The sequence below is a fragment of the Phoenix dactylifera genome, chromosome 4 (assembly GCF_009389715.1).
Source record: "Phoenix dactylifera cultivar Barhee BC4 chromosome 4, palm_55x_up_171113_PBpolish2nd_filt_p, whole genome shotgun sequence".
NCBI lineage: Eukaryota > Viridiplantae > Streptophyta > Magnoliopsida > Arecales > Arecaceae > Phoenix > Phoenix dactylifera.
The window spans coordinates 11606502-11634345 of record NC_052395.1 but is presented as its reverse complement, the minus strand read 5'-3'; the positions used below and the strand labels follow the sequence as shown (position 1 = coordinate 11634345).

Genomic DNA, 27844 nt, shown 5'->3' with positions numbered 1-27844 from the left:
CCGATTCAGGGTTTCTTATTTCCTTTTATCATTTCAGATATAAGGTCTGATTCTAAAAGGCCTCGACGACCAGCGAGACTGTGGTCGTATTGGACTCCAATTCACTTGGGTAATACACAGTAAGGCAACCAAAGATATGAGTTGCAGGAATTTGAAATTAGGCACCTTGCTAAGTCTTTATAACCTATTATATCTCCAGAAAAGTAATATAAAATACAGAAAAAAGGAGACTAAAACTTCTAAGTGAATCCTTTTGTGAATCTTGAGCTACACTGCCTCATCAATCAACTTTTTTAATTTGTGGCCTCATTAACAAGCGGCTCACTACTGTTCTAGATGCTGGATTCTCGGCATATATCGTTTCATTAAATTTAAACTGTATAAGTTTTGGCTACTTGATGCCATAGCTAGAGATCTCTAAGTCACATAATCATTTAGTGTGTACACAATTTAGAGATGGTAGATATATCCAATATCTTAAATCATAAATGTTGGACCTCACCCTTGGCCAATATTAACCTGATCGATCTAAGATCAAGGATCTTAGTTATATATATATATATATATAATATATATATATATATATAAAACCGATCTCCAATTTACGTTTGCCAAACGAACGACGGTAACCTGTAAGCTTGCCTGAACTAGGCATTCGAACTTGTTTGATAGAGAGCCAAATGGTAGCAAGACCCAAAATGAAGCTGAAGCAAGTTCTCACAATGACCCAATTTAGAGAAGAAATATCCAAAACAGTTTTAGTCCAGGAGAATGACAAACCAACGAAATGAACAAAGAAAACTTCTTCCCGCCCGGCACTGCCTTGCGGAGTAATTCAGCAAGTCAAAGAGAATGACCAATAAAGAATCAAGTCATAAAATTTACCAGTTTTATACAGCTGCAGGCATACGGCAAAGCATGAGGGCCCAAAAAGTGAAGGATGCAAAGAGCTATTTGCATCTTTAATTGGTCATGTAACCAAGTTGCGGGGATCTTAATAAATGTTATATCCATAATCGATCACGGTGAACCCTGTACACAACTGACATGTCTGGGAGATCTATCCTTACAACTTAATCAGAGCTCAGGTAGTAAGTAATAAGTGAATGAAAGTTCTAAATCACAAAAGCCATTGAGTATAGGTTGAACCAAAACCAATTTTTCCGAGAGATGCATTAAAATCTGCACTACCAGTCATTCACATGTAGCAGCAGTTACAAACATATGATGATTAAGAACTTAAATTAAAAAAATATGCTTTGACCAAAATTGATAACGGAACACGATGAGAATGGGTAAATAAGTTCAGAAAGCCCATGATTATGGCCTGCAAGCTTCTCCACTCGCAATGTATAAGAAGGCGCCCGGAACCAAAGTGCACATATTAGTTGCACCACCACCTCAGCCCTGCACGGCCCCCTTGCTTCCTTCTGCCCTTTCCCTGCCTTCTTACCAGATGATTTTGCAGAGTTTTTGCCTTTGGAACCCTTACTTTCCCCTTCACCTTTACCTTCTTAAATCCACCCTTTCCGGGCCTTCCCAACCACGAGACCTTGAATCCTTCTTCATGCGCCTGTCCACTAGCACCTTCCTTTACCTGCTTATTTTGAACCCTCTTCTTTGCAACTACATACTCTTTCTGAGGCTTCTTTGCACTGCCTTCCTGTAAATCTGATCGATCATCTTTCTCTTTGATCTTCAGATATGTCAGTCTGGTCAGCAACGGAATTTGCCTTCTGGCGAGCCTTCTCCATCTTCTTCATCACAGCTCGCTTCTTACGTGCTTTGGCCTCTGCTACTTTCTTAGCTGGGCGCGCATCAATCTCCCTAAACTGGGCCTTCAAGGCAGCAATATCCTCTCGAGTCACTGGCTTCATGGTTGACGGTCCCCTTCTCCTCCTCCGCAAACCACTTAGGCAAACCTTCATCATCAAACATGTACTTGTTGTAGGCATCATCAAGAATTGTTCCCTCTGCTTCTTTCTCAACATCTTCTTTGCATATGCTAATATTTCAGCTTTTGTGTCCTCATCATCCTCGTCCGAATCATCAGAGGATGATGACGAGTCATCACTGGTTTCCATGGGCTCTGCTGGACGATCTCAAACCATCATCTTGTTGAGAGTGTTGTAGGAGGCTTGAATCCTTTGGGAAGGTGAAGATTTTCTCAGGCTTTTTTAGAACAAGTGATTTCTCCTCCCTCTCTTCTTCACTATCACTTTTTTCAAACACACCTTCTTCTGCCGCTTCAGTGAATACATGCTGACTGAACCACTGCTCCATAATTTGCTCTTGAGTTGGCTGCTCTCCTCATTCAAAGGTACCATGAGAGGATTCTTCTCTTGTCACTCTGAATTGATCAGAATCTTGATCAGAATGAATTACATTGTCATCACCTCCCTGCAGTAGGGTTATATACAAAGAAAAATGATTAGAAAAATGTAAATTTAAAAATGATATTCTCTAACATCAAGGACGGCAACTGTGTAGAATCAATAGCTCGCCCTTCCAACACAGACCACTACACTCAAACAGAAGAAAAATTCCATAATGTACACTTCAATAATATTATTGTATACAACCAAACCTAAAATATACAATAGAAACATCCACAGTTTCGATTAGAGGATAACCATACCTATGTCAAAAATTTACATTTTTCCTATGATATCCTTGATATCTGATATCATACAGCTCCCAAATGTTCTCAAAACTCGCAAAATTAAGTTGGTATAGAGTAACATTTCTCAATATCTAAAAATAAAAGAAGAAATGCAAACAAATAAGATATAGAGCCAACATATAGCTTGGTTCCACCTGGTAGTCTAGATCAAAACTGCTTCAGTTCAGGATTGTTTGACCAAGACCAGAACTATAGAGTTCAGTGTAGGAAATCCAATGAACTTCAAACCATGGTCAAAAAACAATCAAGGCATTAATTGTATCAAACAGGTGAGATACAGTACAGTAAAGATTGCCAATCACGACAATGTACAAACTAGGTTGAGTTGGGTTTTAAAATGTCTTGAAGAAGCAAGTCTTTTGTTTGGAAAATTGATTATTTTCATTTCTGAATTGATACATACATCCTTTCCTAGTAGAAACAGTCCAACCCCTTACTATGATTAAAAAAACAACTCTGTATTTAGGACTCATTTGGTTCGCAAGAAGATGCGCAGGCAGGGCAGGGCGATGGGGGGAATAAAGCAAAGAGATGGGAAAGTAGCTTTCCCATGGAAATAAGTTTTCCTCATTTCATAGAAAAAAAAACCTATGTGGGACATAAGAAAGCCACTTTCCCCAACATAGAAATTATGGTATTTTTTTCAAAAATGCCCTTAAGCTATCATCATCTTCTTAATAGCTATTTTTAATACGTAATCTTAAACTATTAAAAATATACAATAAATATTACCCAGTATAGAAAGTTGTGGTAATTAATATAAAAATTAATAATAACTATTTAAAATTATCACAATATAAAGAAATTGTCTAACTATTAACGAAAAACTCAACCCAAAAAAGATTTTAATAGCTATTTTAAATATTTAAAATATTTTTGATTTAAAATATTTAAACATAGCTACTAAAAATATATTATGAATTGTGGTAATTTTAATAGTTAAAAATATAGAAAAACAGCTATTAAAAATATATTCTTATCTTTTGGTGTTGAACCTTCAAAACCTCTAGAACTGGATGTTCCAAGTATCTGATTCTAAAAATTAAGCATATGACATTTTTTCCTTGTAGACCTTTTATTAAGGGCATAACAAGTATTTTACACAACTATTTTTTTCAGAAAAATAGATGTTTAACCAAACATAAGTCACTCTGAAAAGTGTTTCCTGTGCACTTTTCTATGGTCAACCAAATATAAAAAACCACTTTTCTAGGTATCATATACCCAGGCATCAGCTTCCTAAAAAAACATTCCAGTGAGGTAAAATTCTTCCCACAAACCAAACGAGTCCTTAGAGAAAAAATTGAAGTTTTCCCTTACAATGCAAGGTAGAGACTCAAAAGGCTGTAAATACATAGAAGAAGCCTAAGAGTGTTATAGAGGCATCAAATAAATAATTAAACATAATTGAAGTGAGTGAAAGAGTGATTTTGGACATACATTAAGTCTAAATTATCATTCTACTCCTACATGTGAGTTTTGAGAGTAGAATTTGACCATCTATTTGCTATACTTGTATAAATATATGAAATCAGTGGTACACGATTTGGGCATGGATGATATGTCTTTGCAAGATATGCAGGCAGGGACACTCGTAAGTTATGCTCAAATTTTGGAGTTTTTTGTTAACTACCTAGGTGCATACTCCGGCAAGGCATATCCCAAAGCATTTTGCCTAGGGCTAAGTGGCCAAGGCCCTTAAAAGGGCATCCAAAGCAATCCCCTCAGCCTAGAAGAGGTTGCCTATGTGGCCTAGGAAGCACAGGTGTGTCAAGTTGGTTTTATCATGTCGAGTTCCAATGACCGAGTACTGATTCGTTAACTTAAACTGCAAAATCCACCATCCCACCCTGGTCTCTTGTCCCTTGAAGAAATGGACGAGGAGGAAAGAAGAGGGAGCACAAGCTTTGCCTTGGCAACTAGTGGTGCAGTAAGAACTTTTTTTCTCTCCCTTTCTCCTTTTTTTGCTATTGGCAACTACGAGATGCATTGCAATCGGTTGTTGCTACTGCTGCCATGGCTACAGGCAGTTATTGCTACTACTGCAACAACTTTCAACAATGAAATGATGGGCATTTGAAAAGACATCAGCTATATGTGCAAATCCTTACTTCTTCCAAGGTTAATATCCTTGACCTTTGGGTGCTCACCTAGAGCTTAGGCATTGGGAGGCCTCACTATCATGTCACTCACCTACCAACATTTAGCACATATTATGCACATGATTTGTTTCAAGGAAAAAGAAATCATAGTAAAAGTGGAGAGATAGGTAGAGGTAGACTTACCCTCTCTTTCCTAGTTAAGTGGAGGTAACATAAGCTCTGAAGACCTTTTTATTTCGCTAATTTTAGTTGTCTTAGGGCTCTATTAAATTCCCTTTTAATTACATTGGACTCTACACATGCCCTTTCAATAAAAGTATAGCTAGATAGAGAAGTCCAATCGCAAAAGGAGAGTTCAGCTATGTAAGCTTTTTCCATTAAATATGGTAGACAGATAAATCAAAATGCCACCACCTTACTCTCCAACATTGGCTGCCTTAAGCTTCACCTAAAACAACCGGTCCATTGTATACCATCCGATTTCCTCATGACATTGATTTATGGGCCTGTAACAAACTGGTCAGCCAACGACCAACCAGGAAGCATGACCGAATCCAACCCTATTTATTTCGATCATGACTTCAGACCCAAAACCAACCCATGCATTAGTGACTGGGTTTGAATCTGGCCTAGGTTCAAGTCCATTATACGATAAAACAGTAAAGTATTTATTTACATTTAGAAGAAAAAAATAACATAGATAAAACGGAAAAAGAATTGGAAAGGTGTTAAAATGGATTGCTATTTACTACTGTACAGACAATAACTTGTTCGCACTTATCAAGTCTTCAACATACGCAAAGAAAGCCTTGATACACAGCCAACAAACCTCGATATGGCAATGGATACTCATATAAGATTTAAGGGATTCTAAAATTATGCATTTTGGGTTGAGCCAGAATCAAACTAGACCAGGCCGGATAGTGCCATCTAATATTTGACCTGTTGATAGACCTAATTAGTATACAAGTCGGATAGGAAAACATATGACCAAGGCCCAATCCAATTATTCAAAATCGTATCTGTGTCCTAGACCGACCTGTGGGTCCAAAAAAGGGTCAAATCAGGCCTAGACAGGTCGACAGGTCAAGTTATGACCTGGCCCATTTGCGGCCCTAATATATGATAAAATATACATAAACAACCACTCATTTCAATTATACTGCTCATACCATTTGCTTTAAATGATTCAATCTGGTCGAGTGGGTTGTGCAATTTTTGTGATAATAAATCATTATGAGGAATATTTTGACTATCCACTTCGCTGTCTAAGCCGTAGTTTGCTATGCGAACACAAAGGGAATAGAACTCGAATAGGACCCAAAGTGTGAAACAGGAAGCTATTTTTTAGCATAGAGAAAGCTCATAGGAAACTAGGAGCTGCCAAAAGAAACTCAATATTGAAAAGTTCTCTGCTGCTTACCCTTAACTTTGAGCATTTTTTGTATGTTTCATAAGTCTTTTTCTCCACATTTCCCCAAGTGGAATGAATGAGATCTATTTGTCATATGCATTTCCAGTAAACATTTGTTCCATAAGAATAGCTTCCTACGAAACTAGGAACTACTAAAGAACAGTTTATCATATCTGAACAGTTCTCTGCAGCTTTCCCTAAACTTGAGCATTATTTGGTGTTTCCGAAGACCTGTCTACACATTTCTCAAGTGTAACGTGAATAATACATCTTTCTCATACCAAAGTTCTCAGGAACTATATGTGACATAAGAAAACAGATTTCTAGGAAAGTTCATTCTGTCAGATTACTACATTATCCTTCATTTTTATGTCAATTGCATCATCGTCATATCATTTTAACTAGTCCAAAGAAAGTACTTACCAAGCAGTACATTAACTTACTATGTAATGCAGGTAATAGTTAACACTTACTATGTAAGAATTTTTTTCTGTCTCAGTGGGCCAGGGGTAAATAAAGTTCAATGAACTCAGAGGACAATATAATAGTTCTAAGGATGATATTTCATCCATATCCACCCGTAATCCTACCAGAGCATTTTGAACAAGAGGTTCAATAACCAAAATTCATGATTCATGTCGAGTACCAACCAAGATATCAAAAATACCCAACCTTAAAAACCATAATACATGAGCATGCATCAAAAAATTTCATGCAAACCACAGCCCTCATTCTACAATGCATGAAGAAATAGCATTTGTTGTCTGTAATCTTATTTCCTCCACATAAACATGTTTTATGCCAAGATCTTAAGTTGAAAACCTTACCTCTAACAACCCGTCATCACTAGAAATAACCAATTTGCACGTTTGCGTTGTTTAGTGCTTCCTCCTTTTCTACTCACATATCGTTCAATAAGCTTCATCAAGCACTTCCTCGAGTTGTTCATCGTACCTGTTAAAAGTATAATCTTATCAGTAGTAAGATTGCTTGTAGTGGGAAAGAGAAGAATGCATCATTTACTGAAATGAAGAAGCATAATAAAGACAGCCCACACCACCACTTCATCTCAACAGAATTCTCAACTTTACCTCCTCTGTTCTTCATCAGAGTCCATTTCACTCGAAGAATGCCCATGACCAACAGCTGCATGAGTTCCTCACTTTCACTGTCTCGGATATCATTGCCACCTTCTTCAGTTCTACAGAGTCAATTGCATGCAGTTCTTTCTTCCCCTTACATGGAAGGAATGATAATAAAGCACCAGAAAATCCTCAGCCTCCATGACATTTAATTAGTTGACATGTCATCAAATCAACTATATTTTGAGCTAAATGTGTCAGAAGCCAAATTTCCACCCCCAAAAAGCAAGATGAGAGGGAATATTCTAGCACATGCTGTCTCGTGCAAGGTGGAAAACAGAGTCCTGATAGCAGTTTGGGTGGGGGGTTGGGAGGGGGGCAATATGCACAAATTAAATCCAATAGCAGCAAACATGCTCTCTATATTAGGTCGAAGGCAGACAGACCAACCTACAGTGGACCATCAAAGTACAGGTGCACATTTTTATAATCAGGTGCAAATTTTGAAGTAAAGATGGTCATATCATCAGACGTGCAAATTTTAAAATAAATTCAACCCACTAATTACCAAAACTAAATATAAAAGAGGGAAAAAAAATATTCTAAATCCTAAACATTGTATTAAAGTGCACTGGCATTGTATTAAAGTGCACTGGCAACATATGATTACAACAGATGCCAAAATTACAGCTGAGTTAATAAAACTCAGATCTCACTCCGTGTTTGATACTAGAACATGAGCCAGTGAAAGATAAGAGAGAAGCCCATGCGAAGGCGAAATCAGGGGAGAGCCACATTGATGCTAATTGTTAATAACAAATTTTGTCAACTGCATTCAATATATTACTTAAGAAGGCAAAAGAACTTTCTTCTGAAATCAACATTATATATGCACATATCTCTTGTAGTTTCAATGATTTTAATTTGTCATCATTTAACATATCTGGCAAGCCTTATTTCTTTACTTCTCAAGATAAGCCATTCAATCATCTGCTGCAGTGAAGGGATAAAAACATTATTACAGTTGTTTCCTATATACTTATATTGACAGAACAATGAGAGCTTAAAAAAAATCACTATACTTGAGTGGACTCTAACATACAAGACTATCAGAACATACACTATGCACCATCAGAAGTTACTGCAGTGAGCATAAAGAGACAGTACAATCATATGGGTGCAGTTACAGACCTTGATAGAGGAAAGAGAAAACAAATCTTGGTCAAAGTAACTATCTTCAGTAGCATCAATTTGCATTCCCATTGCTTTGCGTGCTTTATCCTGCAAAAATACAAAATATGGAAAGAGATCAATAGACAAAAGATACAACACATTACCTAAAACAAACCAATCAACCAACCTTGGTTCGGCGTTTTGCAAGACGCTTTTTTGCTTCTTATTCTTTCGTTCCAAAGCATATGTTAACTCTTCCATTTCATTTAGTAGGCGGTCATCCTCATTGCCCTTTGTGTCATCTTCAACATCTGTAGTCTTTGCAGCAACCTTCCCAGTAGATGACAATGCCTTTCTTATGCGTAGGCGCCACCTATTAATAACAAGATGAAATTAAAAAAAAAATCCCAATTAAACTCTAGGGAATGCCTTTCTGCAAAAGGATGACAGTGACCAATAAATCAAACCAAAAATAAAAGCTGAAGTACTATATCATATTCAAAGTTATAACAGATTTATTTAGCATTCCTCTCACTTCTATGCACCTTTCTCAAGAGTATTCACACAGAACCAGGTGTCTTATCCCAACATCCCACCCCCCCCCCCCAAAACCCCCGCCGCCGCCCACCAAATTAAAAAGAAAGGAAAGGGGGAAACAGGAGGAGGGGCTCCAATCTTGAAGTTTTATGACACATGTCAATAAAGAAACCCAATCACAACAAAAAACATCATATATACTTGAGACAAGAAACAACCATGACTAATAAAATTTCTATCCGATAGGACGTACCAGCATTCTGTTTTTTACATAGACATGTATGCTGGAACATGTTTATGCTCATTCACAATTACACCCAGCAGCCAAATTATTCCTTTGGTGCAAGGGCATATAATACCATAATAGATTCACATTGAGAGACATGATCATAGAAAATAAAGTTACCACAAGATCATCAGCTTCGATTTAATTAGATACTAAAATAACTATAACGCTACTACGATATCCTATGAATCTCATCCAACGACCACAGCAGCTAGCTTCTGTTTGCCAGAGATTCAATACCTCTTAGTCCAATAATTCTTAAAATTCTTCAAGCCATCTACCCAATACCAATGGGTAATCTGCGATCAATGTAAGTAAACCAACAACAATTGTCAGTCCATGTTAATTTATAGACATGTATGCAATGCAACACTCTAATATTGCCAGTACTTAGGTACTCTTTGGCTTGACACTTGCATAAAGAGCAAAGTGAAAATCTTCTTTATTATGCTCCTGCCCAAATTAATAACGCCAAGCCTCTAGTACCAAGAATAATTATTGGCATAAAAAAGAAAGGTTTCTAGCAACCTTTCATTTATGATAATGTTACTAGTTGCCATTTCAAGTGCAAGACAATTGGCCACTAGTGAGAAGATTATACTTGCACCAAAAAAAAAGAAGAATATACTCATCTGCCTACAACAGAAACGGATAGCATTAATTTATTCAATTTGCTTTCATCAGGGGTGTCTAAAGTTTGTGAACAATGTGTTGAAAAATCTAACCATTATATAGGTTGTAGATTGTTCGTAGTAGGAAAAAGCCTGCAGATGCACTCCAGAGTTTGTTGCCATATGATGCTGGACCTTCGACCTCAAACACTAACCTGGCTTAACCAGCTTCTGCGCGGCTGATTCAAGAGAGTACAAATCACTCCAATCAAAAGGGCAACCAGAGTGGAAAAAGGTACTATGCCTTCTCATAAACTAGCCAACAAGAACAAGCAACCCTGGACTCAAAAGCTTGCAGAATTTGGGTCTCAATTTGCTTTCCAGTCCAATACAGTGATTGTGGAGCAACCTAAGCAATTGTTGATGACATTCCAAAATAAGTGAAGACTATAACTAGCCTTTTATGAAATCATGGGGTCAAAATGAGCAGCTCTTGCTCTCAGACATAAAAAGATTTATTCATAAAAAAAAATCCACTAGATAACGGAACAGATCTCAACAAGAGGATATTCCCACAGTTACTAATGATGAAGACAAGCAAATGGGTGAAGAATCTCATTAACCATGAAGGACAACATGTAATTCCAGAATTGGACTTGCAAGACCAATGTGTTGTGCCAAGGGAGGGGTATGAAGTGGCTTTTGACTGATTCTTCCCCTCTACTTTCGAAGATCCTCCTTGTTTCTAGGCATGCCCTTCTAAAGGTGGACAGCTCTAAAATCGAATGAGTTTGTTAAGATAATCTCTAATAGCCTTGCTGCCTCAGCCTTCGGTCTTGATTCTCCCAAAGCCTATCTATCTACCCCTCTACTGGCTCATGGCTTTTCTAAGAAAGACCTACCAAGGGGCTAATAAACCCTCCTTTACTAATAAACTCAAATTTGTGCTCTTTAAAACTTGTAATGTTAAGTGATTCTATTTCACAGTTGCATCACGTTCTTGGTATATATTCAAGGATCTTTTCCATCCCTCCCGTTGGGTTTTGAAGTCATATTCTTATCATCTTAAAAGAGCATTTAGTGGAGGTTGGCTACTTGATAAATTCCAAGAAGCAGTATATTGTATCAATGATCCTAGCAAGCAAACTACCTGGTTACTTGGTATTATTTTTGTCTCTACGTCAAGTTAGGAACATAGAGACTTCACAATGAAGCTCCACACATTCCAGATTGCAATTGTCCAACTCTTTTGCTTTGGGATTTCAACTATATCTCAAACTGAAAAGATTTTCCTCAACAATTTGGAAGCAAGAAAATTTAAAACTTTTCTTTAAACTCATGGTATTTTGATCTTGGCTTCAAAGAACTGCAATTCACATGGTGTTATATTTAAGATGGATTTGCTACCGAGTGGGAGAGACCCGACAGATAAGTTGTCAATCCATGCTTGGATGGACACCTTAGCAACCGGTAGTGTCACCTGCCTAACATAGGCTTGGATCATTGTCCACTCTTGCTACTCTCAATTTGATTTTGTGCTCCTAGAAAGGTCATCTTTCAGATTCAAGACCTTTTTGTTTTATGAGTATTCATCTGCTTTGCTGGAGGTAGAATAGGCATGGCCTTCTACTGCTAAAAGCTAACCAGGATATAATTAATATAATTTAACCAAACATGGTTTGCATTTAAGCAATGGAATAAATTAGCAGGTGCTGATTGCATTGCTAAACTTCAGCGGAAGGAAATGGAAGAAGGCGAACTACCTACAGCTTACACAGAACCTTCAATCTCTTCTTCCCAGGCATGCAACTATTTAGCGCTCACCAAAACCTTTTGGAGCCAATTTCATATCATATGGCTTCCCTGTGGTGATTATAACATATTTTTTTTTAGTTGAAATGCTATTTTTCCTTGTCAATCTAATAAAGTTACTAGTCTTACCGATAATGATCATGCGCAACTCCAATGTATTGCAATATCTTCTCCATTATTTCAATGTGCGTTGAATCCTCCTTGAGACATGCTTCATGGAGACTTGGCACTGATTATTTTCATGTCTCTAACCAAAAAAATGTTCACCAAACCTCCAATCAACACCAATGAAATCGAATCAACTCTCAGGTTTCTCCACCATGATGATGCACCTAGAATTCATGGATTTCCAGCTTCTTTTTTTTCTCAAGTTATACTGGCCTTATTTAAGGGATGATATATATATATATATATATATATATATATATATATATATATATATATATTATATATATATATATATATATATATATATACGGTTACCTTATGGTTTATTCAGAATGGTCGCATACCTTCTGATTGGAAATCAACTTTACCCATATCCTAAATTCTTTAGTTCTGCCAAGGAATCCCTCTTCTAACCTATTAGCATATGCACCATTCTTCATAAGATTATGCCTAAAATATTTGTTAATAGGCTTAAAGCTCTCATTCCCAAGCCAATTGCTATCGAGTAAGCTAGCCTTGTTGCCTTGAGATCCACTCAAAAAAAAAAAAAAAATGCCAAAACAGGAGATAATCTATTCACTTGAATCAACTAGCCCTCCTAATGCATCAATGGCTATTAAATAGATATAGAAAGGCCAATGACAGGACGAGGTGGGACTGTGTTAAGAGTGTCCTTTTCATGCCAAATGGATCCCCCCATCAACACTATCTTTGAAATCCTAAATTTGTGTTGTTCGTTAATTGCTCCCAGTGCCAACTTCCTTTCTTCTGTGGACATGAAACGAGGTAATACTTTATAGCCTTATAATTTCATTTTATGCTCGGAGATGCTCTCCTAAACTTTCCCATTTGTATTACAAAGGGAAATTTTAAATCTTGGGATATTCTTTAGGATTCTATCAACTCTTTTACAAAACATACACTCCCCTTATCTAATAATACTATTCATTTCAACCAAAACAAGGATGGAAACTAGCTAATTTCTCTCCCAAACAACGATGGAAACAGCTAATCTCTCTCCCCCAATATATCTCACCCTCTGTCTCATTAAATCCTCCCAAATTGTGGATGACCTCCCCATCATCTCCTTCTCGTTTGCCTACTCAAGATGATCTTCTAAAATCATCACAAAATCCAGCCATTCTTAGATAGAAGATTGTACTGGATAACTTTTCCAATTGTTCTTTTTTAATTTCTTTATTTTTATTTGATACAATAGTTTGATTTAATATAATTTTTATCATTTTACCATTTTATTATAACTTTTTATTTTTTCTAATGCCCAGTTGTTAGTACATCTAAAATTAGTTTGTGATTATTTGAGAAGGGTCAATCTTCTACCTAGTACTAGGCCAATATTCCACCACCTTTATGCAGATGATCACCTCCACTTCTCCAAAGCCAAACTTGCTCGATGGCATAAGCTTCTAGATGCCGAAATTGAATAGTTTCCCATGTTGAAGCACAAAGTAACCATAAGAATTTATCACTTTTTTCTCCTAAGCTTCACAAGTGTTTTTAGAAAATGTTGGTGGTCATCAGCTTGACACCATGCCCTTGGAAATATTGGTTGTTCACATATCCAAAGTCAGAACCAAAAGGAAAAACATGGCTCATCTTATTGAGAAAGTAGATGATCTCCCATCCTCATTAAGCCTAACTTAGAATGCATGTCACATTCTTGAGACAGGGCAGAATCTACTGAGTAGGATTCGATAATGGCCTGAGTCAATGGTTACTGTGAGCATAGTTTTGACCAACAAAAACTTGTTTTGGAGTCAAAACAATCATCACAAATTTGGAAGAAGTTAGACATCTAGAAAGAGGAAAAACCAATGCCTTTGCATGCAAATATATATGAAACACAAAGGAACCTTAGAAGAAATTATATTATAAGTGCCAACAACTAGAACTCTGCTAAATAATAGTTGATATGAAGCCGAGATTGAAAAAAACAAAGTTTATTATGCACATATACAAATACTTAATAATATTGATGATATATTTCTCTTTCTTTGCCCCCCCCAACTTGACTTCACCATCCTTTGCAAGCTACACGACACAATTTATACTTTCCAACATAAGGAACTCAATTTTTGCAGTGCAAAAGATCCAAGATCACACATATTTCATGTCATTGATAATTATTCAACGCTTATTGACTAGCAAATTGAAGGAAAGCCTAGATATACAGCTAACCTTCCAAAACTTTAAAATGACTGTCCACCTACATTCTCATTAGGCATGTATTTATTGGTATCATTGCTTGAGGTAAGAAGAGATAACATCTTGCAAACCCAACATTAACCTTGATCAGTTGATTATAGAACGTGGCATAGACCAAAAATAGGCCAAATACATGATATAATAAGAACAGGTAGTAGATGCTCTACGCTCCAAATGAAGCTCAACTTCTAGTAAAGCAAAGCTTTGTCCACTCTAACTCCCCAAACATTCCGAAATAAAATATCTCCTGACTCTTTATATTACCCTCCTAGATCTCCAACTCCAAGACCAAGCAAGTATTCTTTATGATTTTCACACTAAACCATCCTAATAAACAACCTATCCACTTGAAGAGCTATTTAGATTTGACATGATTTAGAACATGTTGCTAGTTTACTCACACTACCCACTAAAAATAGACTCTCGTCCAGCGATGCTTTTACCTCAAATAGGCATCTCAAGCATATCTAATGCTATTGATTTGGCAATGCACTTGTCTAGACCAATACGTGGGAAAACCCTGTTTGAATTTTTTTTTTAGCTTATTCAAAAGGCAGGGCACAAGAAAAGCTTTTGTAATAAAAGATACCCTAACTTTTCCATGCAAAGAATACTTTGCTCACTTCATGGTTCATTATATTTATGACAATTGGGCTTGCTGGAAACCCAAAGTCTTTACTTGATCCAGGATGTGTGATGTATATGCCATTCCGAAATGATCTATTAATCTGCTAATAAGTCGTTTCATAGCAGTTCCATTTATCACTTTATTGTGAAAGATGATGCATCCATAGAATGGAGCCATTTCAAGCTTCAAGCTGCAATACATGCTACAAAATGCCAAGGCAAGATGCAATTCTAGGAAGAGTGCATACAAGGAATCCCGGCAACGAGCCAGAGAATCTGAGATCATACTCCAAACATCACAGGCTGAATACATGCTACTAGATTTCTTTGAGTGCAAGAATTTTGGTTCCATTTATCGGTAAAGACCAATGCTGCCTCGTAGCTCACAAGACATGGTGAAGACAAATGGAGAGGACAGTTTTCAAGATATATCTGTATGAACATATGCATAATAAGCTTTTCTTCATTCATCATGGCTTTATATCAACAACACCATGGTTCTGGTTAGCAATCATTAAATAGTTTATTTCCAAGATTCACTTTCTGTTATTATATATTGCATGTATATTCTAACATTTAATGTCTAACCCATCTTCAGACTTGGCTTGCTCCTTTAGCTAGCCAATATTAAGTTTTTGTTGGACACAAAGGCCACCAAGTCAATATAACTGTCACACATCTTAGGATGGGTTAGATAGCATTCTGGCTAGCAAAAACAAATAGTCTTGTTAGCTAGCAAACCCGACCATTTCCAGATGGATTGCCCTACATCGAAGTATATGGCGAATAAGAGTGCCAATTTGCTAAATGATCTAAAATAGCTAAGTTCTTGGCTCTTTCAGAACCATTTTCTCGAGTACCCAAAATGGATCCAATTATAAATAGGCTGGATCACATCTTGCACTTGAGATTCTTATGTCATAATGGTCATACTAGGCTATAGTTAAAGGAGAGTTTCAATGTGTTTGAGCTCCACTGCCAGTAAGCACCACATCTCTTTCCAAAGTCTCAAGTTTTCTTCCTTTGTTTCCTTAAAACACAATGCCCTTAACTCCCAACCCTTTGTGCATATATTTCTCTGCTCTCTTGGCGCCTGTTCTTATAATGCTCTAGTTACCAAGAACTAAACCTTTCTCCAAAGCCCCTGACAAAACAAACCTCATGTCTCTCTCCATTTCCCACAACACTCCCCTAACACACCTCTTCTTCCTCTCCTCTTACATCTATTATGAACACTAATCCATCTCCAAGTTCCCAACCCACCACCATCTTCCCCAGTACACCCAATAACAACCACTAATGGAGCAAGCCAACTATAAGCCGACCTTCTAAACACTACATAAGTGCCTTGTTTGCCTCGGTGACAACTACTAGCTCTATTAGACCTCTCCTTCAAAAAAAATATTGACTTTAGCAATGCACCCGGTTACCTATTTCATTTCTCCAATCCTTCCAAAAGGGTGGATGTTAAGGATCAAGTGCATAAATCAAACCTTTAGTACAGATGTAATAGAAGAGGTCTTCTACAGGCCAAAGTTGATATGTTGTTCCACAATTGAAAGATGAGACATCAATGATTGGGTCATTAGTCCATGTAGTCCATGGATTAAGAGGTCAATGCTGATTTATGATTAACCACCAAATGTTGCTTCAAAACATGCACAGGCAGGATCATATTATATAACCATATTTACATAATTCAACCTAGCAGTGGCATTTTTGAAATAATTAAACACATCACGAAAAAACTCATGTATTGTCATACTCTCGCACTTATGAAAGATTAAAGATGATACATATAGCAATTTTTGATTCTCACTCAGAGTCCCTTTTCAACTCAAGAACTGATCTATCTTGACTAAAAAGATAAACTATGCATTGTCAGATTGTAGAAAGTACCTTAAATTATTAACCTTCAAGAGTGTTATAGTCAAGATAGCTTGACAACCTAGACTAAGACACGTAGTGATATGAATACATGCACATACATGTGTGCATGCTGTATATATCAAATTTCTAAACTGAAGATTTGAAATCATGCTCCTGCACATAATAAGCTTCCATATTTTCAAGATAATGTTTCAGTGCAAGCTATATTCATAATAGTATACTAGAAGTGGATAAGTGGAGTATAGACTTACTTCAAGAGATGCTTGAAGCTATTTTTATCCAGAACATACAGATCCTCGCATAAAGATTTAATCTGGTATTTTTATAAACAAATAAATAAGTAAATAAATAAATAAAATTCCATAAGACAAAAAAAAAGCATCAAAACTGACCAACTCAAGTAACAGCTAGCAATAAGTGAGAGTGATATTACCTCATCTGTAGTCAATTCATGATCTTTGATCGATAAACAAGTTGGATCATCAAATGATAACGCATTGACTGAACCCAGAAACTCCAGTGGTTCTTCTGACCATATAAAGTCTGAAGCTAAACCCACCTTCCACAAGGTAGTATTTCCCTCCTCATACCTATATAGAAGAGATGAAGCATAATATCAACAAAATAGAAAATGAATTTGCTAAAAGGATCTTTTATCACATCGATATTGACAACAATGCACTGCCTCAAAACCAGAAAATACTTAAATATAATGACTAGAAGGAAGAAAGAAAACTAAGGTAATCTTAAAGACCGTAACAAAATAAAGTCAAATGATGGATTGCAACAAAAGTTATTGCATGATTATTTAATCTGATATGATCAGTGCAAAGCATGACGCCAACCTACAAGAAAGCTTACCCTTCACGATTTCTCTTTTGCTTTGATCCTCTAAGAACATCTACAACCTACATCATTGAATACCAATGCAGAATGATAAAAACCTTTCAAAGACTGTTGAAACATAACAATATTTATAACAGAAAACATGCATCTATATACCTTAGGGGGCTCAATAGCCCCTTGAAACAGGTGCTTCATATCAAGAAGACGTGGATCAATCTTTGCAGGGGCCTTATACCTGGAACCAATAACATAAATTTCTGCAGATGTGGATCAACTAGCCACAGGTTTAGTCACCTCAACTTTCTCAAAAAGCTGCCATTCAAATTACAGACTTAGATATGTTATTATCAACACGTGCAGGAGATGATAACCTAGGTGAGGGGGAATAAAAAATCTGCACCTTCTTGAGACAGTAGATGATGGCACTATAATCCTGTGACCTGAAAAGACATTACTTTTGGTAAGAAAAAGTAACAGACATTAAGAAACAAAAGAAAGTTCATCAGAATAGGTTAACCGATGCACCAAAATTCAGTTCTACCAAGATTAGTTACAAGAATCTCAACCTAAAGGGCAAAGGAAATCAAAATCAAGTAATTTCTGTAAATTTTTTTTCAGAAAAGATGAGTTGAACATCAAATTCACATGAAACCAGCTAAACGTAGTTTTTTTTTCTGAGAAAAAAGAGCATCTTTTGGATATTTAAAACCAATCAAGACAAGAAAAGCACCAAAAGATCCAAACTTCACCCTATTTTACAAGTCCTATAGAAAGATTCTAAACGCAAATCAGCCCATATTAAGCAAAAAGCACATCGTGGCAGAATCCAATTATACATCAAGATCGTAGGGAAACTTTAATTTCAAGAACCAAATGAAAACGATAAACACATAAGTACCTTGGTGACGAAGGTGCCCTTCGGGGCGAGGAAATTGGTCGCCAGGCGAAGGGCATCGATGACGAGGGACGACTGGGAGGTGGCCTCCTGCGCCCAGGCACCACCAACGTTGGGGGAGCCATCGTGGAGGACGACGTCGAAGGCGGAGCACCCGTTGGTGTCCATAAGGCGCTTGATGGCGGCGCAGCATCGCGGGGTGGTGATGTCCTCGACGAGGGCGTGGGCGCCGCGGATGGGGCAGATGGGGAAGAGGTCGACGCCGATGACGAAGGATCCGACGGGGGCGTGGCGGACGGCGACCTGGAGCCAGCCTCCGGGGGCCGCGCAGAGGTCGAGGATGGAGCGGGAAGAAGGGAGGAAGCAGTACTTGGCGTCGAGTTGGAGGAGCTTGAAGGCGGCCCGAGAGCGGTAGCCCTGCTCCTTGGCGAGATGGTAGAACTTGTCCTGCCGCTGCTTTCCCTTTACCTTCCCCATTGTCCCCTGCTCCTCCTCTCTTCTCAACCAGGGTTTAAGAAATAAATATGGAGCACCGGCGGGGTTGTATTTGAGGGACGGCTGTCATAAGGCTGCAAATGGGTCGGGTCGATCCGTGACCCGACTTATCCGCATAATGACCGATCGATTGTTCCGATTTCCGGTCCGAATTTTAGACCCGCGATTCGGAATCCGAACCTTTTTCTGAGTCGGTCTGGTTTACCGAATCTGAACTCGACCCAATCCGAACGATCCGAAAAGAATGAGCAAAACAGAAGGAAACCCAAACGCCGAGCTCTCAAGCTTTTGTTTAACCGGGACAGATATAGCAGCAAGAAAGCCAGATAAGCAGACCCAAGATGGTTTCTTTAATGAATGGATCTATCTCAGATATGTTCTTGTGCCAGAAAGAAGAAGAAGAAGAAGACAGGTGCTCCACACATTTTGCTCTGAGACAGGACTGCTGGTTTTGATTTGAAAGAAGGTGGCTTGTCTAAGGACCAGAAAATGAGCTAAGTAGGTGGCTTTAACAGCACTGAGTTGGGTAATGGAAACAGAAAAAGAGAAACAAAATCAGGATAAAGGCTGCACAAAGCCACCTAAAATCCAGCAAAAGCTCAGAAAATGAGTTGGCTTTGTGATAACAAGCAAGAGAGTCTCCTTCGTTTTTTTTGTTGTGGTGTGTACTATTGGTCGTTTTAAGTGAATTTATGCGGGTTTTCAAGGCAGACAGAGGAATATGGGTTTCCTAGGAGCTTGTTAGCTTGCTCCCATGGCTTATTATTCTCTAAGGGATGGAAATGCCAGCCAATGAGGAGGAAAAGCCCTAAGGGGGTAGGGTTCAAGTGTGGAGGATAGCAACAAGCATAGGTTCACAGAATCCAAAGGAACCTCGGCCCTCAGGATTCTATTACACCGTTGATGCCGCTGGTGTCTCGCCGTCTCGGTAGCCGTCTGTTTTTTTTGTTTTTGTTTCTTTCTAACTTTTGAAGGGAAAAGTAGGGAACAGTGAACTAAATGCCATGCGCCAGTTTTCTGCAATGGAATTGAATTTTGGGACGAAGGTCTGGGATTTTTTTTGTCCTCCTGAGAGGGGAGCAGGGAACACCGATTCCGTCCATCAGTCATATAATAAAAAATAGTGTGAGATGAAATTTGGCTTGTACGCCCGATTTCGAAGCGCTGTTAGAAGAGCTATCTGAATAGAGTTTTATAAAAAGTTGTTTGATGTTTAGCAACTATATTTCTAAAGTGATGTGGCACTTAACATGTGTTTTGATAAACAAACTGAGAAATTACTTTATATGACAAAATTACCATAAAAGACATTGCATAATATTATTATACAACAGAGCATAATAAAACATAATATATATTGATGGAGGGAAAAGTGGACCATCCCACAAAATACAATTAAAGCACCTGAATCCGACGGCAGGTGTAATCTCAATAAGAATGGTCTCGACAAGCACGACCTCGACAAGCACGACCTCGGCAGGCATAACATGACCTCGGCAGGTACAATCTCGCATGCATGGTCTCGATGAGCAAAGCCCAATTAATCTTGAGCCGATCTCGACTCCACCAACAGTCAAAACCGGTCCGCCTAAGGAAAGGACCACCAAATCCTCCATATCCGGATCAAATCCCGCAATCTCCGCTACAACGGCTGTCAAATTTGAATCCGCACAATCTCAACCGATCGCCAGCTAACCCGAAATCTCGAGCCATCTAAGATAATTCATTTAAACCAAGATTTGCGCAATTACGTCCGATTGCGTGTAACCGCTACACCCCCTCCTATAAAAGGGAGGGCTCTATGGAGATTAGCTTCTCCCCTCGCCAGAAAACACCTATCCATTAAAAATATCTCCAAAGTCCCTCTCTGACTTAAACATCGGAGGGCCTTCACTGGATCCCCCGGCTAAAGGCTTTTTGCCGGTCCGCCGGAGACAGTCGTCCGCCACCGCACTGCAGCGGAAGCTCCTCCTCCCTCTGTTCGCCGGTCACCCTCGGTCTATTTTCCAGCAACATATATTAATACATAATATATGATATAGTATAATAATTACTGTAATGTAAAATAATATTATTATAATATACTAATATGACATTGTATAGCATAACATAATAGTAATATAATTATTAGAGTAAATTAATTTTTCATAACATACATAATATTAAATTATTTAACATAACATATTAATGTATTATGATATAATGTAATATATATTATATTTATAGTATATGTTGGGGAGTATGGTTTTTTCCCCAGTGACATAATTACCTAAAAGTCGCACAACCGCCGACCTTGGGCAGCCGAAGTCGGCGTCCGACCTCGAACGTCCGACCTCGGAACATCCGACCTCAGAACCTCCGAACCCGGAAAACTTCCGACACTCGAGGTCTATTCTTGTCGACCACCTTACTACGGCCGTACCCCTCAGAGGTCCGGCCGAGGGCCATATCCTGCCACTGCCCCCGGCATTTATTACGCATGACCCCTGCAAACCCCCAGTTCACTCACAATTAATGCGATCTCCGGCTTACTCCACATTAATACGGATCTCCGGCTTACTCCACATTTAATGCGGATCTCCGGCTTACTCCACAATTAATGCGGATCTCCGGCCTACTCCACAATTAATACGGATCTCCGGCTTACTCCACGATTAATGCGCATGGCTTCTGTCATCTACGGACCCGCAACTCTCCACGGCAAGTCAGCCCAGCAGAGTCCAATCAACGATGATAAGTCTCTGATCTCGGCCATACCTCCGACATCAATGCAATGATTCGCCGATCGCGTGCCACCTCGGTCGTACGACGACCTCACCTCCGACATCAATGCAATGATTCGCCTGATCGTGCGCCGATCTGAGCAACATGCCGAGCCGTACTATGGCCTCCCCGTCACGTCACAGGTAAACCGACCCCCCTATAAAAGGGAGCCTTTGCTTCTCAGAGGGGGTTGGAGACTGGACACTCTACAAACACTGTTCCTCTTCTCCTACAATTTGCCCCCTTCTGACTTGAGCGTCGAGGGCCGCGCCGAAGACCCGGCCACCGGCTTTTCGTGCAGGCACCCGGACGGAGGACGCCGCCCCGACGGACCGCTGCTCCCCTGTGAAGACCAGCCGCTCCCTCTCTTCGACCGAAGATCGCCCCCCGGGTCCGTTTCCAGCAACAGTATAATACAATAATAAAGGTATAAAATTTTATAATTATTAGTATAAATAAATTTTTCATAATATAACATGATATTAAATTATTTAAAATATCATATTAATGTATATGATATAATGTATTATAATATTTATTTATAGTATAATACAATAATAAAGGTATAAAATATTATAATTATTAGTATAAATTAATTTTCCATAATATAACATAATATTAAATTATTTAACATAACATATTAATGTATTATGATATAATGTAATATAATATTATATTTATAGTATAATACAACAATAAATATATAAAATATTATAATTATTAGTGCAAATTAATTTTTCATCCTTTTAATGACCATTATCTTTTTAACAAATTATCTCTTTACTTAACTATTTGTAATGGTGACAAATTCACTATACCTATCAATATCATAAAGATCAGATTATTTGCCACTCACTTATTATTTCTTTTTTATTTATTTATTTATACATTTACTCGTGTATATATATATATTTTTTCTTTTCTTTCTTTTCTTTTCTTTTCTTCTCCTTTTTTTCCTTCCTTTTCTTCTTTTTTTCTTTTCTTTTTCTTTTCTTCTTCTTCTCTTCTTCTCCTTCCTTCCTTTCCCCTCTTCTTTCTTCTCCTCCCGCGGCGCGGCGCCAGAAGGAGCCAGGCCCGGCAGCCGCGAGAGGGGACCAGGCCGTGGCCGATAGCACTGCGGCAGTCTCGACGGCCGTGGCCGGCCCCCTAGGAATGTTCTCCTCCCGCGAGGCCGGACGACCTTGGAAAGGAGCCGAGCCATTGCAGACGCGGGGGGGGGGGCGGTCATGGCCGGCGCGGCCACAGAAGCAGGAGGGCGCCCCCTTCTTCTTCCTCTTCTTCCGCACCTCCCCACCGTGGGGACCTCCTTCTTCTTTAGCACCTCCCCATCCATGATGGGGACATCGTGGCCGGCGCGGCCGTGGGAAAGGGGAGACCGACCCATCTTTCTCTTCTTCGGCACCTTCCCATCGTGGGAGCGGGGGCATGGGGCGGCGGCGAGGGAGAGGAGTGGGCGGCGGTGGCGGGGGAGAGGGAAGGGGGTGGGAGAGGAACAGGCGGTGAGATGAGCATTTTGGGAGGAATTTTTTTTTAAACGGATGTATTTTGGTCAAAATAGAGCTTTCCGATAAAGCTCAAAACAACATTTCGGAAAGCTCCAAAATGGAGCTTCTGCCAAAAAGTTGTTTTCCGAAAAAGCTGAAACAGCTTCACAAATTTTTACCAAACACCATTTTTTATCTAAAAGTACTTTTGAAGGGCTAGAAAGTGTATTTGCCCTCCAAAAGCTCCTCCAAACGGGGCCTTAGTAAGTCATGGGTCGCCTGTCTTTCAAGTCATGGGTTCACCCAGCACCTCATAATTATGATATGACCAAATTAAATTTGCCCAAATTCTTTCCAAAAGCATAAAAAAGTGTAACATCGGACCCGGACACGGACCGACCCTAGACCCGAACCCGATCCAACCCGACTCAACCCGATCTTCAACCCGGTCGGGTCTAGGTCCAAAATTAGGATCCGATCAAAAAATTGGATCGCGTCGGAGTCACTCCGGACCTGACCCATTTGCACCCCCAACGAGACGTGTTCTTTTTGAGCCGCTGTTGTACCAAAATAAATAAATAAAAAAGCTCTCCCATGTTATACTATTGTCTTTTTCTCCCCTTCTTTCTATTATTGTTATGCGGGCTCCTCCCAAACCTCCATAGTCTCTCAACCTAAACTAAAAGCTCAAACTCTTTATCACCTATCTCATGCTTCTCCTATCGATGGCGGGTAGAAGGGATCTTATTTCAATTTTCAACATTTATAATTAGTATTTTGATGAATTCACATATAATATAGCCCCTCTTTTAATTTAGGGTTCTGTTATGAAATTTAGTTTCACAAATCTCATGCTTCCTATGTCAATGGAATCTGTTAGGGATATTTCAATGGTTGTTGAACATCATTAAGGAGATTTTTTTTCTCACAAATAAATTTGCATTTACAAAAGCATGTTTTTTAAAAAAATGATATTGACATGTAGAAGGAAATGCATATATTTTTACTAATAAGTATTTTTTAGCATGCACCAAATGTATATTTGTTTAACAGCCCACGCATATATCTTTTGAGCACGCTTGCATATTCACAAACTAGAATGTCTTCAAAGGATTAGAGAGAGAATACGTGAAAAATTCAAAACTAATCCTTTTATTAAGAAAAAGAAATATATATATATATATATATATATAATGATGCTTATTTGATGCACATCATTGTGTCAATTGTATGCTAAATGTAATCTACGAATTTGAGTAAATTCTATTATTGCTTGGCCCTCCCTATTCCTCTCTTCTTCGATCTTCCTCTCTACCCTTGTTCTTTTACTTTGTATTATAGTGCAATAATAACAATGGGTTATGGTTTATTTGATCTCTACTCTCTCCAATGGCACCGATGCGAGCTCCAAACCAGGGAAAGGAGTCAAAGGGTAGAGTAGGGTGAAGAAGGAGAAGTAGTGGATCTCAGATGCGGGTCAATGGCAGAGAAAGAGGGGGATTTTATGGAGGAGGAATTGCGATCCTCTAATCTGGCCTCTCCTTGGGCCGGGGCTGAAGTCGGCTGGGACTGCCAGCTTCAGCCCAAAACGACCCTTGTAGGCTGGGCCTCACATTAGATAACTGACCACTCCTTTCAATAATTATATTACCCATCCTCCCAATACTATATCACTATAGTTATTTTTGATTTCCTCCATTATCTTAGTTTTGATTTGTATTTTATTAAGATGAATTCTTTTAATTCAATCTAGATCACTTCTCTACTCAAACTCGCTATCTACTAATTGTTTCCACAATCAAAACACAATTACGATTATATATGATAAAGAGAAGCAATCAGTCACTCACCTATGCATAGTTTTTATAAAAAAAATCAAAGAGTATAGATCTATGCCTAAAACATCTATAGGTAGGATTTCTCTCGATCATAGCATTTGTATTTATTGCTCATACAACATACATGACTTAATTGGTTATGCTATAACAAGTAGCAAAGAAGTTCCCTCACCAATCAACAAGCAAGAAGGTAGAGATCTCATGATTAAATTACTTAGAACGAATTCGGGGCTATGACTACTCACAATTTCGGTTCAATCACTCACAATACGATCACATCAATGGTTACAGATCGTATATAGCAGGACAAATTTGGATGGGTCCCACGGCATGTAATTCTGGTCAATTGCTCGACATTGGTATCTCTAGCATGAATTCTAAAATTTCACACTTAAAATGACACAAAACTGCCAATAATAAGATGATTAGAAATTTTTAAGGAACCCCTTGCATAATAGACAAATCAGAAACCATCTGTGTCCAAGTGGGCTGTCATCATTTAAACAAAAAATTGGATCTAACATTTCAACTAAATCGTATTTTTCCAATTTTTTCCTTGCATAAATCTCACAAGATTTTTAACTCTTCATATCTTAGAAGATTTTTTAACTCCTCAAGCGATCGCAACATTGCAAGCCTAATACATTATTCAAGTCACTAAATCTGGCTAGCTACATTAGGGCTTGGGCTGTATCTTTTGCGCAAAAGATAATTTCTCTTCTTCGTGTTGCTAATCATTGGATTTGCAATCTCATTTCGAAATTTGTACCAGGCACATAGAAAAAAAAGGTTGGATTGCTTTGGAATAATGTATAAAGTGGCAATCTAATAATTGAAGTGCATGAAAAAATATCAATTTTTTTTTTTTTGCGCCAAGATACAACCTGAACCCGCTATGGTGTGACAATGGAATATTGCCACTTTTCAAAGTCCGGGTAGAATGAGTAAGGTTGCAAAGATAGGTTGGGGTTGACCCATGAGCCGCTTACATCCATTTAAAGGTCCATGGGATCGGATTGGGCTCCAAATTTGGACCCATTTCATATTTTGGATTGGATCAAATTTATTCAGTTCCAACCTGACTTGATTATTATTGGGTCTAATTAGGTCTTCTGACCTATTATCTGGATCTGATACAAGTTTTATGGTTTTGTGTTAGTATAAATGAACATACTTCAATTGTTGAATTGTTAAAAGTGAAAAGTAGATTAAAAAAACTGAAAACCATAAACGATGAAATTTGTAATTAGCTTTGGTTGTTAGAGTGATTTTATCCTTGTTTCTTGTTTTTACTCTATGATTTATACAAGCAATAATCTTTTAAATAAGGTTTGGGGGGGGGGCAAGTTTATCTTTGAATTGAATGGTTTTAACCCACATGCATCTCTTAGATATTAAGAAAATCTTTAAACTATTATTTATAAACTTCAAATCTATGCACAATAGGTAGAATGAAAGTTATAGTGCTCAAGAAGGCATTAGAAATTGTGCTAAAATTTTTAGAAGCCATTTAATGGATGGCATCTATCATCAGATTAATTGGTTTGAAATAAATGATGCCCATTATCCCATCTTCCAAGCTTCGTGATACGATTTATTACATGACATAGGAAATATTGTGCAAACTAGGTAGTTGATTGATATTTTGGATGAAAATTGACTTTTTATTGAGATTTGATACCGTATGCCTTAGCATTCTATCATGCTCTATTTCATCTATTATATATCTTTAACACATAATAATTCTTATAATTTTATAAGGAAGTTCGATTTTTGAACTCTTTTAATTGTTCTACCTTGTTGGAAAAAAAAATATATGCTGAATGTATGATAAGATGCTTCTATAGAGATATCCATAACTTATGATGAAGCTAGGATTTCTTTTTGTCTAAATTAACTCTCACTTTAGAACTTATATATGATACTCGAATTTGATCCGAATCCGAATATTTCATTTGGATCAGGTATACATGGACCTGATCCGACCTAAATAATTCATTGGGTCAAAAATTTTAGATGTGGATCGACTCGATTTCTATGAGGTGTCTGGGTCCAACATTAAGATATAAACAAAGAACTGGATTGTCTTGGGATCACTCATGACTCGATCCAACTTAACCTATTTGCCACCGTAGGAATGAGCATCTGATTTAGCTTCTATGGATCTTCTTGTAGTTACAAGCCAAAATGTAGCAAATAGACCTTCGAAGCAAAAGAAAAAAAGAACAATATTAAGATTATCCGATGGTAAAATTTATCTCAATTAAATTATCATGGATTGTCACAAAGAAGTTAAATTCAGTGATATTCAGACTACTTCAATCTCTGCAGGTACGTTCTAAAACTTTGGTTGGGGAAAGATTTTTATGCACAATTATACTATTTTCGTTCTATAAAATTTCCAATATATTGATTTCCACTATTATCTTACATACATTCTTTTGCAGCAATCTTAGTTTTGACTTAGTTTTCACTTAATCACAACATTTCTATTTATTCTCACGGAGTACATGATTTAGTTTGGGCATGGATCAACGGTTGACAAACGGCTAGTCTCCCGTCGTTAATGAATCGACGGATGGTGCGGGCACTTTAACTGCGAGTCGACGCTTTGGCGTGAATTCTGAAGGATATACACATAAAATTACAAAACCACCATCATTTTTAGAAACAATAAAGGGAACCTTGCTTTATAAATTAGAATCCACCTTTTGGTCCTTTTCTCAAGTGGGTTGCAATGATTTAAACTAATGATTACACCAAACATTCCGTCTAAACATACTCTATTTTTTTTTTTTTTTGTATAATGGGTGCCTCACACACAATGGATGCGAGTGCAGCCCAAAAAATCAAAGAAGACAAGAAAATACAAGGACTCCCAGAACCAAGGAGTAGTTGTCCCAAATAAATCC

The 27844-nt window shown here is 38.0% G+C and overlaps 1 protein-coding gene across 1 annotated transcript; it reads right to left on the bottom strand.

Moving 5' to 3' along the window:
• Nucleotides 1–1139: 1139 nt before the first annotated feature.
• Nucleotides 1140–18860, bottom strand: LOC103722683 (pre-rRNA 2'-O-ribose RNA methyltransferase). Its single transcript, XM_039125549.1, is given in 22 exon segments — nucleotides 1140–1591; nucleotides 1593–1653; nucleotides 1656–1697; nucleotides 1700–1893; nucleotides 1895–1964; nucleotides 1967–2108; nucleotides 2110–2405; nucleotides 3904–3922; nucleotides 7047–7112; nucleotides 7114–7153; nucleotides 7291–7346; nucleotides 7349–7393; nucleotides 7396–7434; nucleotides 8473–8562; nucleotides 8642–8673; nucleotides 8676–8827; nucleotides 16863–16924; nucleotides 17045–17201; nucleotides 17473–17519; nucleotides 17614–17769; nucleotides 17858–17897; nucleotides 18348–18860. Coding segments are annotated over 22 exon segments (2373 nt in total). The 5' UTR covers nucleotides 18830–18860; the 3' UTR covers nucleotides 1140–1506.
• Nucleotides 18861–27844: the final 8984 nt, after the last annotated feature.